This window comes from Chiroxiphia lanceolata, chromosome 14 (assembly GCF_009829145.1).
Source record: "Chiroxiphia lanceolata isolate bChiLan1 chromosome 14, bChiLan1.pri, whole genome shotgun sequence".
In the NCBI taxonomy this organism is placed as follows: domain Eukaryota; kingdom Metazoa; phylum Chordata; class Aves; order Passeriformes; family Pipridae; genus Chiroxiphia; species Chiroxiphia lanceolata.
Window position 1 is genome coordinate 12,645,676 of NC_045650.1, and position 12,226 is coordinate 12,657,901.

General features: G+C 39.5%; 1 protein-coding gene across 1 annotated transcript in view; it reads right to left on the reverse strand.

The window, feature by feature from the left end:
* TENM1 (teneurin transmembrane protein 1) overlaps positions 1 to 12,226 on the reverse strand; it is a 761,012-nt gene that overhangs the window by 78,259 nt on the left and 670,527 nt on the right. Inside the window, 1 exon segment of the mRNA XM_032701921.1 lies at positions 4,875 to 5,091. Within this exon segment, the coding sequence (XP_032557812.1) occupies positions 4,875 to 5,091 (217 nt within the window).

Consider the following 12,226-nt stretch of genomic DNA (forward strand, 5'->3'; position numbering starts at 1 on the left):
AGTGGACTCCTTATATTTACAACACACATCGGTGCGAGAGCAAGACCTCTGAGAGCAATCATTATTCAGTGCATTATTCTCACACTCCTGTTTGTTCATTCCACACAAACCTGTCTTCTGACACTACTCTGTCCTCATATTTTATCAAGCGCACAGATTTATCTGATAACAGCTCATCAAAGCCTTCATTATTTCATCCATAGTCTTTCTTTCCTCTAATCATTCACTTTACTACCTATTATTCATAAATAATATTGAGACTTATCTTTCAACTTGCTCCTTTTTTAGTCACCATATTTTACAAGCCACACATATTTACAGTACGTGATAATGAGATGTAAACCTCATTATTCTATATTTGTTTGTACTGAATTGTCTTTGTAATCTCCTAGATTTCAAATGTTCTAAGCCTGCCTCTGTGTTCCCACATTTGTCCTCATTATTTAATGTCTTTTTATTACCTACTCTAAGTTGAAGAGTATTCTACTCTCTGGCCTCTTCTTGAATTACCAGCATCTACTAAATCTTTGACTAAGCACTTGATCAGAATTAGCTTTTATTTTGGCATTTACTGCAGGTATGAAAACATTTTTCAGTTACTTTATGACCAGCACTAATCTCACAGGCTCAAGAGGTAACAAACAGCCCACAGACTGCAGCAAGTTCTCCCTCCTTTCCCTGTGCCCCAGCAGCTCTCAGAGCAGACCCCCATGCCCACAGGTGTCCTGGCACACAGGCTCCCTACAGCTCTGCTGCTTGCAGAAGACCTTGCTTAATTCCTTTCCTTACCAGAGCTTTTAGAGCATGTAGAGCATGTTCCCTGCAGTGATGTCCCTTTGTAGTCAACTGCCACTTCACGCTTCCTTGCTTCAACATCCACCCTCTCCCCAGATGAGCTGGGGGCCTTGCTACCACTCACTGCATTCTTAATTTGAGCAGAGAAACCTCTAAAGATCATGATGTCTCCTCAATGCACTGTGTTCTCTGCCTCTAAGATTTATTCCACACTCTTGTGACTGCTCTGCTTTGCTTTCTTATGGGGGATAACTCCCACTATCTGTCCAACAGCCACCTATTTGAGATGATTGCGTAATCTCGGACCTAAGGCTCTCCAAGTTGTTTTAACTTGAAAGTAAGTGCAAAAATGTCTTTTCTAATTTGGTGGAGCTGGGCAGGAACATGTCCCTGATAAGCTGCCTTAGTGTTTTCAAATGCATTAAAAGTGTTCCCAGTCCCCTGGCAAGCTGTGCTAAATCTGCAACTCCAGAGGGAGCAGTTGGCTTTTTGAGAGAAAGCCGAGATTCCCACAGGTTGCAGGTGGCCTAAAAGAAGTAGGATTTCTCTGTCAGTGCTTCATGGGTCATTCCACAAGTAACTGAGGATCTCAGCTCTGCAGGTCTCAGGTCTCTGCCATCAGGTAGTTTGGCATCTCTAATTTAAAATATAAATAGAAGTTTAAATTCTAGATGCATTCTTTCACTATTTGTAAGGCATTTTATTATTCCATCACCGTTCTGCCTTGCTCTGCTGCTACTTATCTGCTATTTTTTTCCTTTTGTTTTGTGTTTTAAGTTTCCAATATTCTCAGAGCACCTCAGGCTGAGACATTAGGCTCAGATATGAAACTCTGTCAAGCAACTTGTGAATTTGCAAGTGTCACATTACCAGAAGATGTCATTTACTGTATTACATTTATGATTAAAATCTTCAATCAGAGAAATTAAGCTAAAGGCTAGTGAGGTACATTCGTTTCTTCCTGCTGACAATGTTGCTGTAAGCAGCCTTTGAAGGGTAATTAATTCAGTACCATACACTGGACGCTTTTTGCAGGCAATTTGCAGTGAGTCAAATAGCTTGCCAGTAGCATGCATTAAAAAAAAACTCAGCAAAGAAACAAGCTAAAAACCTTTCTGAGAACAGAAGTTGACAAAAACATTATAATCTGCTACACCCTGCTACATGTAGTAGGTCAAAACCATTCTTGATGTAAGCAAGTACATTTCCATTTATTCAGAATGTTTCTAATCTGCCTTTCAGCACATCACAGATAAGTGGGAGTTTGTAAAATCTCAGTGCAAATGACACAGCTTTGACATAACAAAAAGTAAAATATGTTTTGCAAACATTTTGCTCCTTAATGTTATTCTTGGAGTAGTATTTAGCCCTGGCTCAATGCAACATCCTGACTGTGTTGCAGAAGCCAAATATTTAAAAATTAGAGCTAAGCTAAAGTCCGAGATGCAAATGCAAAAGGATAGATGTCTCAGCAGCTGTCAGAACAACTAGTTTTAGTATTTCAGATTATTTTGAAAATGCCAGGATATGGCAGAGACCAAACACTCAGTCTGAACGACAGAGATAATCTTCACCATTTTTGATAGCTTTCACAAATCTAATCAACATCACTTTGACTTTGTCTACAGTGAAACTTGTGCAAACATCACCCATGCTAGAGCTCCACTGACCTGTGGTACAAGTAAAATACTGCACAATGTCATTTGAATCAGACAGCTGGAAACATTGGATAGATATTTCTTCCTTAATCCTCCTAATGGTCACAGAGATTTCTTGAAAAAGGGAAATAATAATAATAAAAAAAGCCAGCTAGGGCTTTGCAAAATTGAAGCACCAGTGGGAGTGGATGCCAGTTCTCTGAAATAAATGCATGCCCCTATTGCATCCAATCCTTCCAACATTTTACGTTGAACCACCAATGGCATAAAATCAGTGTCATTGCAGGCAGACATGAGTTAATATTATGTGCCTGGACACAACCTTTCCAACAATAGCCCAAAGGAGATTAAAACCCCCCAAGAATTCTTTGGTCTGTACCAGACAGGCTGGATCACAGATTTCTGATGTTTTTACTGTAGCAGCAGTTGTCTTTCTGCATTTTTTCAATAATCTTAATTCCCAGGAGAAGAACAGACACTAGATGACAGTCAGATTGGTAATGTCAGAGGAAGATTTCTGAACAGAGGCAGCACAGCTCAGCTATTGCCTCCTTCAGAGACCCTGCTTATCTCTCATCCTTGAGAAAAATTCTGGCAGTTTTTAATAATATTTGACTCGTGGATGAATAATTTTTCAACAGCCTGGAAGACTTGAGGATCAAGCGAAGTGTGGACTAAGGGACCCCTCGGGGTGCCCAGTACAGTGCAGATTACTGTTGACAAACCCCAGGAGACACGGCACAGCGCGAGTCTCCAGGCACTGCCCTGATTCCAAAGATAGAGCCACCCTCATGTGAATCCCAAGGATCTTCTCACCAAACTAACTAGGAATGTCTCTACAGTGGGAGGAAATGATATCTGGGGTGTGAGCAATGCACCAACACAAGTCATACTCCTTAGTGGCAGGAAGTAACAAGCCATGGTGAGGGTGGGCTGCTGCTCCCACATGGAACTTTGCCGCTCTTCGTTTTTCAAAGGCATGGCAGGTCTCAGGGTAAAGAATCTAAATACTCAGAAGAAGCTTTTAAATCCAAGTTAAATCCTATCAATGATAGCTTTAAAAGATCAATTCCTTATATCTATAAAAGCACGTTGATGGGATTATGTGCAATCTGGCTGCTAACATTTGCAGTGTCACAGAACACTGTACAGGCAACTCGAGTGCTCACCTCCTCTCTGAAAATTCCTCAGTGTGAGGCATTTTGATGAGGCAAATCTTTCACTGGTGACTTTTGTTTTAAAAGACTGTTGGTCTGCACATACAGCCAGCCAAGGACCTTGGCCCAGATGCAGTGGCACCGTTCATAAGAGCAACACATTCCAAGAGATCCAGTCGTGGTAGGTGGATGCTTCTCACAGAGTTCATCTTCATGCCCTATCGTTCTACATATTTATAACATCCTGTTACATTATTAATAGTGATTAAATGTTTAGGTATTTCAGATCAATAAAGACTGTTTACAAATTTACTTTATTAAAAATTAATGTTACAAAGAGAAAGTGCACTGAATTTGTGTGCAGCTATGGAATTGTGTTGAGGTTGTAACCTAAGTGCTATGTACTGTGAAAATAAAAAAATTCTTATGTCCTTATTACTGGAACATGGTTTATCTAATGCATAGGCCTAGTTGACAGGGTAATAGTCAGGTGATGTGGATGATTTGTGGATCTCTTTGTCAGCATGTAAGTTATAGCTTCCCAGGTGAACTACAGCATAAAATCTTATGTGCCTCTATATTTCAAATGTTCAAGAAAATATGTGTTACCAGGTTTTCTGAGCAAGTAAGTGCCCCTTTCGTACTGCACAGTGTTTTCCTGTTAAAAGGGCAAAGCCAATCTCACAAACAGTTAGAGATCACTCTACTCTTCGCACGACAGCTGCATAGAAACCCGCAGCACAAAATGGTAAATGCTAGTCTATCAACATGTAGTAAAAAAAGATAAGTTTTTTAATTAGGTGGCTGGATTATATGTAAGTGACACATGTTAAATTTATTACACTGTAAATACCAATCAAGTTCGACTGGGCAGAAAGGTGACTGAATAAAGTACATATTAATTCAACCTGTCCTTCTGCATCCTGCCACTAAATGTATGTACAGTACGAAAGGCTGAACTTCCCCCAGCTGATTTTATGGGACAGCTTACCTCCCACAACAGTCAGAGTCTTGTTCATAAGAAGCAACAGAGTTGGTTGATGTGACACTTTCATGAACTAGACAGGTAGCAAGGATAATCTGAAAACCAAGATCCTCAGCTGTTGGGATTTCAATGTTTGTTATCCTTTTAAGTGTTTCATGAGCTCCAGCGAAGAATTCTCAGCTATCCAGGTATCACCACTTTTTTTTTTTTTTCTGGTTAAATAATTTCATTGCAGTTCTCAATATTCAGAAAAACCTTTCATCTGAGATAAAAACTCACCTGCTCTCAAACGAGACATCTCCTGGGATGACATGAGTGCTTTCCTTTCCAATAAGGAATCTGATCCGATCGTAAAAGAGCCTTGGAGGATGCTGAGAGAAAGGTGGCTGGCTGTGCTGAATAAGGTCAAGGGGATCAGGCGAACCCTGGCAGAGTGGAGTTGCGTAACAATTACTTTGCTGACAACAATCAGGGTCTACACAGTCTGTCAAGCCATCTAAAACAGAAAGAATGGAAAGTTCAGGAAATCAAGTGGTTCGAGAATAAAGCACCGCATTTACTGGCAGAGAGCACAGGAGGTTTGTAATAAATGGAAAGGCATGCTGATTATGACACAGTCAAATTCAATAAAGCATTAACACACACGCTTTAGTCCATTTCAAAAATCTAAATTTCTTCATGGACAAACTGGTAGCAACGTTTGTGGGTGAAATTCATGTGCTTAAATGTCCAAAGCTTATGATGAAAATTGGAGCACTGAAGTGCATCTAAATTAAGCACCTAAATAAAACTTAAAATTGGGCTATTGGCATTTAATTGCTTCTATCAGCAGCTTAGATGTCCAAATTGCCTAAATTACATACTCAATCAGAAACAGATTTAATAAGAGATGGTAAAATGTCCAGCTATGTTCTTCAACATCCATTTTATGACTTACCAGCTGCTAACTTGCTTGGATTGACAAGCACACTAATGCATATAAAGCGAGATGAAGGTGTCGTATCCTTCAACAAAGACATCTCTTTGTATTTTTAACAAGGTCGGTCTGAATAAATGTGGAGTCATCATATCACTGTATGGATTTCCCTCGTGTTAAAATTGGAATGCTATAGGATCAACATACTGTCAGATATTTTCACTTCATGCTTTGACTTTCCATGCTCTGTTCATACCAACACTTTGAAGCCTATCAAACTGTACCTCCTCCGGGCAAACTGCACCAGCAGGGGAGCTGCTGGAATTTTGTCATTGACTTTAATGGGTGCGAGACCAACCCTCAGCCAACTTTCTCCTTTCTCAATAGAGCACACTGCACTCTGTGAATACTCAGTAAATAGCAGCATAAAATATTCACTTTGAAAAGAAAGCAAAAGCCCTTCTACAGAACAAACAAATATAATGAAACGGGCTTTCCTGGCATCTGAAAATCCTTGCCTGACCTTGAGCAAGGTAACTGTTTGGCTAAGCAAAATATATTAACAAATCTATCCTGCTGCAGCTGGGAAATCAGATACAGCAGGCTAGTTTTTGTGATAATGAGCCAAGGGCAACTGCAGATAGCTAACAACAATAACCTAGGACCCTTGGATCCAGCAAAGCTGGTCTGGCTACAGGTCAGTGTGTGATTTAAGTTCTTCCCACATTCCCCAAGTCCTGGAGACAGCAATGGGCATTTGCCAGTGGTGGGAGAAGAACTTCACAGGGTAACGTCGAGCTTATTGACTTTGAGTGTAACAGTCACCTTATATTCAGGAAAGCCTAGGAAGCAATCGAAATCCGCTAGGAAGTCAGTAAGCTGAAACAATAAGGGGCCTCCAGTCTAAACAAAAGCACACAGGAAGCGGATGGAGGAGTTCACAGCATGAACCAGAGGAGTTTTCAGTGTGTTCTGACGAAAAAACAAAAGAGCTTTTTGGGTTGAAACTTGAAGAGCAGGCTTGGAACTGCAAGGAAAAAAAAATCTTATGGTTTCCTCTTTTTTTGTCCAAGGAATGAAACTCTCTATGTCCTTAAAACATGAACTGAAATGTAGATTATCCAAGACTACAAATCTGCCAGTATTCTAGACTTGAAAAGGTGATGAAGACATTGAAATCTCTTGCTGGTTGATACTGCAGATGCCTGCAGAGGGCTCTGATGTGGTCAGGCCATTCAGGGCTGGGCTCTGCCAGTGGAAGGGATATGGCAGTGACAAGTCTTGTTCAAGGAGTCAAGGGACTTTCTGGAAGGTACTAATTTCTACAATCTGACTGCTGTGTACCCGAGAAACTTGACAAACACTGGTCTGGCAGAATATGTGCTAATCAGAAAAAAGGAGCACTTATTTCAGAATAACAGTATCCATGGGGAAGCTATTCTGGAGTAATTTTTTTCCACAGTAGCTATTCTGATTAATTTTTTCCTTGTCAACAAGCCATTAGATGTGGGAACTGAGTTGACCTGATTCTCTCATTTAGGTAAGAAATAAAAGTGAAAAGTCACAGAAATATCACAATATGAAGATTATTAGGAAAGAAATTTCTTAGGAAAGAAATTGCTGTAAAAATAACAATTAACTACTTCGCTCTTTCTAATAGAGTCCTCATTTTTCTCTGCTTCAGCCAAGAGCTTACATGCCTGACTACAAGCACAGTGCATTCAGGCTGTACACAAAAAGAAACCAAGTACAAGGAAAGCAGTTTTCCATCTTCCAGTCAGACTCAATTTCATCTTCTCTTTGCAGTTTACTTGTCAGCAGAGTGACTGCCTTATAAACTCTTCCAGGTTCTGCTAATGGAGTTATTTTGGTTTGAATTACTTGCACCTGGTTTCATTTTCCCTCTGCAGGCTCCCAGGGATACGAGAGGGTGGGTTTCCCATTAGTAGGGTGTGAAGTCCCAGCAGAATAATTGTGAGAATGGTGCGTGTTCTAACAGCACCATCAATCTATGAAGTCTGGATTAGGCAGGACCAGCTTACAGCCTTAGCAGCAAAGGCTACAAAATCATTAGAGGAAGAAATTGCTACTGAAAATATCAGTGTTAATGCAAGGGAACAGTCTTATAGGCTACAGACTATCATTCATGGCTTTTCTCTCTCTCATGCTGTAATTTTTTTTATAATATTTTTATTGATCAGATGACAATTTATTTTAATCTCCCCACTCAACCACGCAGTGAAAGAGAACACAGACGTGAGGCTCAGAGAAGATGCTCCATAGGCAGTGAAGCAGGAGGTGCAGAAATACCAGCTCTTCTATGGACTCTTAAGACCACATATTTTGCTCAGGCCACTGTGTGTATGTACTTTACAACCATTAAATAGAACTGTCTGAATAATGAAACTTCTAGCTTTTTTCCCCAAACAATTAAACAAAATTTAGAAGAGAAATCAACTTGGATAAAACTGAAAAATATTTTTCACACTTTGTGCTAAAGTAAAAGAATAAAGCAGCTATTTTGGGGCAAACAGGAAACTATTAAGCTAAAACAAAATCTTTGTTCCACTTTAGGCTCATTTAAGACTTTGCTTTTTTTAAGTTAGACAATTTAAAATAAAAAATTTCAAACCTAAAACTCTAAAAGAAACTCCTGTAATTCAGCATGATACCCATCAAAATGAACCAGGTAAAAATAACTAGTACAGAATCACAAACTACATATGAAGGCAGTTTGTGACAATGTAAATCATATTACTAAGTGCATGCGAGGACATTTTTAACAAGCCAATTCTATTTGAAATGAAACTTTTAATCCAGGAGAATAACCCACAAAACCCAAATAAATCTTATTTATAAACTACATAATCAAATTCATTCACTTGAAATTCTACAAATACATTAGTCAGTTCTCAACCAATGGTCCCAATTTTAGTTAAATTTTCATATCAGAAACCAACTATTAAAAAGCTCACTGTGTTAATAAACGAGCAGGATTTCTTTTAAATCTCAGGAGACAACAGTCAGGAGTATGAACAAACTACTACAAACAGCAAAAACTGTAATTCATACAGCAGGGGAGCCTGTACACTGAAGTTTTTACTGTCAATTACACCAAAGTGCATCACAGCATAGGTGCAGACTAAGATGTATTACAGGGGTGTAAATGATTTCGGTTTGCTATTAGCATTTTTTTATTTATTTTATATAAAACAGTCAGGCACCTTAAAGGTGTACTACAGATTATATATTAAAGTGCTTCACATTTTGATGAGTCTGGGATTATGGTTTCACATCTTCCAGGTACCTTGTTCTGTATGTGAGGGATAATGATGAACAAAGTGAATTATACAATTAAAATATTTTTAATATTACTGCTAAAATAGAATTCACAAAGATTGACTTGAGGATAAAAAGCACTTCATAGCACACTTAAATAATTTAAACAACCTCAAAGAGAAGGCAGAGCATGCCAAAATAAGTTGCTCTGTTTTCAGTCATACCACTCCTATCTGCATTGCAATAGATCACAGAATTAGGACAAGATTTTCCTATTTCTCTGCTGAGGAACAGATTTTTTCAGGAAGCTTTCTATAAGGAATGATATTAATATTTATTGTGTCAGGAGTTTGCTTTAATGGAATCCCACAATGTTTTCCATGAAAAAATATATTTTCTTGCTCACACATTTTTGTATATTTTTCTTATTCCGTATGATGGAAAGAATCTCACAAGTGTTGTGAAATTACCTCCTCAGCTATGTTTCTACTGCAGTCATGGAAGGCTCAGGTCGTGCTTGGTAGAGCACATTCTCTAATGTAAACATTGTGCAGCAATCTCTCTTCTACAGGGATGATCACCTTCAGCAGCCAAAAAAATTGGCAATGGACCTGTGGCTACGGACCCACCTCTCCACTGGTTACTTTCCAGCAATGTATCTCTGTACTTTCCGTGTTTGGGCAACTGCTGTACAGTGAATTCATTTTGTATGTTTTGTATTTGAGCTTTCCATGCACTGCGTGATATCCACGTTAAATCCTCATTAAAATAAAATAAAACAACAGTTGGAAAAGAAAAAGCATTTTGTCAGCTATAAGTTAATTGCAAGAACGCAGAACAAGTCACATATTTCATGCCTGATACGAACAGCTCTACGTCATCTACTTTCCAAATCCCAGCATCTCTGTTCTGCTCATCTACCCTTGAATCACTTGCAATTCATGACTACAAATATGGGAATATCACTGCTGAAAATAGATCTGTGTTCACAATTAGTACAAACTGTCTAGATACAATTTCAGGAACACCCAAGGACAGTAAAGAGGCGCTGCATGGGGACACTGGTAAGGGAAGCAAAGAACAAAGTGGTTCTAATTCTGGAGTGGTGGCTTCCCCAGCTCATCAGTGCAGCAAGCAACAACTTGCACTGCGGCCTCTTTTCTATTAAACAACTGAGACACTTTATTAACTGGCTAAGAAAATGACAATTTCAATCAGACTCTCCCTCCCATGTTGCTGATCTTACTTATTTTAATAAATCATCCACTATCATTAGGTTCTGGCAAGCAAAACATAAATAGTTTGCAATGAAACTTAGAATTGCTATTCTTCTGCTTAAAAGTTCATTAAATGAGCAAAGTTCTCACCCTTTCAATCTTTTGTCTCATGTGGAGAAGATATTACTGAACTACGAGGTTAATGTAAACTAATAAGTTTGATGGTAATGTCAGACTCAGAATATTACAAAAAGTGGTGTAGATGCTAATATGGTGCATGCACACACACATCTGCAGACATGCTCACAAACACACAGACTAATAATGTAAATGCTCAGTGACATGAGAGTCAAATCCATCTCTAAGCAATACACTGTATTTAGTTTGGGCACCACGATATAAGAAAGATATAAAGCTATTACAAAACATGCAAAGGACAGCTATGAAGATGGTGAAAGGCCTAGAGGGAAAACATATGAGGAGCATCTGAGGTCCACTTGTCTTGTTCAGCCTGGAGAACTGGAGACTGAGGGGAGAACTCATCACAGTTTACAACTTCCTCTATGAGGGCTGTGGAGGGACAGGCACTGGCCTCTTCCCTCTGGTGACCAGAGACAGGACCCAAGGGAACAGCCTGAAGTTGTGTCAGGGGAGGGTTAGGCTGGATATTAGGAAAAGGCTCTTCACCCAGAGGGTGGTTGCTAAGGGAACTCAGGAAAGTAGTCACATCATCAAGTCTGATGGAGTTCAGAAGTGTTTGACAACACTCTCAGGCACATGTGCAGTTTTTTGGGGTTGTCCTGTGCACGGTCAGGAGTTGGACTTTAATGATCCTTGTGGGTCCCTTCCAACTCAGGATATTCTATAATTCTATGAATACCAATGAGCTTCATTTCACTGCTGCAGGGCAACCAAGAGCTCTGTATGTGTGTCAGTGCACTCCCACTCCCTCTGTGCTGATCCCAGTGAGCACCAGTGACTGAGCTGTGTCCAGCTATGTCCAGAACATTTTCACCAAAAGTAAAAAATGGGACTGAAGTTCCTCCTTGCAGTAAGCAGATTTTTTTCTCTGAACTCCTATTCAGAGCAACCTAAAAAACTAAACACTATGACTCTCAACATTTGAAGGATTTGCACTTTTCAGTACACTCATATGATCAATTGTTCAATACTAGTGTTGTTTGGGGAAAAAAAATCCACAGGCATCTCCAACCCACGTTTACTTGTTTTCTTTTACAGATTTCAAGTACGCATTAAACATTGCCTGTGCTGACTTGTTTCACCACAGGCTCAGTTCAGTCTAATTAGGGTTGCCAGAATCCAAGCAAAAGGAATCAAAGAGTACTTCAGAGAGACTAAGCAGCAGCAGCAGCAACTGTCATGAGTATCTAATGCTTATTCATATGCATTAATTCAAATTGCCCAAATTTTAGCCATAATACATAGCAGGCAGCAGAAAGCAAGGCTGTTAACCGGGAACACTGGTGTTTGTATCAGGAAATCCAGCAGGATGCCTGTGGAAAGGCTGTTTTATACAGTGAGTACCAGTGGTGTTTGGCCTTCCACACATAGGACAATACAAATATATCAGGCTTTCAGAAACTAAAAGTATCCCTGGGGAGTCCTCGCTGCTCAGCAACAATGAAAACCATTCCCATCAGTATTACTTATATTGAGTATAATAGCATATTACTTATATTGGACTCAATATCTCTATGATAGATAGGTTATTAAAATGCCAATGGATGGGTCAGAAATACATCAATATTTTAGCAGCACTGGTTATCAACCCAAGGCTATGCTGAGTCATATATTTCCTTGTGCTTGGAAAAGCTTGGAGAAAGCTACAATAACTGTCTGAAGGACTGAAGGGATATTTGGAAGAGATTCAAGCTATAGTAAACAGTATTTTCCTTAAAACAAACGGGAAAGATTGATTCATGAAAGAAAAACAAATAAAACCCGATGCAGGCAATTTAAAGAAAACAATAAAAATCGATGCAGGCAAATCCATATCAAAGACATTAATGGGAGTGACAGGCTGCAACTTTCAGCTGCAGACGAAGACCTATATGTGCAGCAGCAGGGTAAATACATGTCCAAAGAACAGGAAAATTGTGGCTTGGTAGAGTGAGGGGTGACCCATGAGTGGGAGCTCAGTGTCTTGTGTTCCCCCACGTTGTGGCAGCCTCCTGTGCTCAGGACACAGGTCCTCGCCT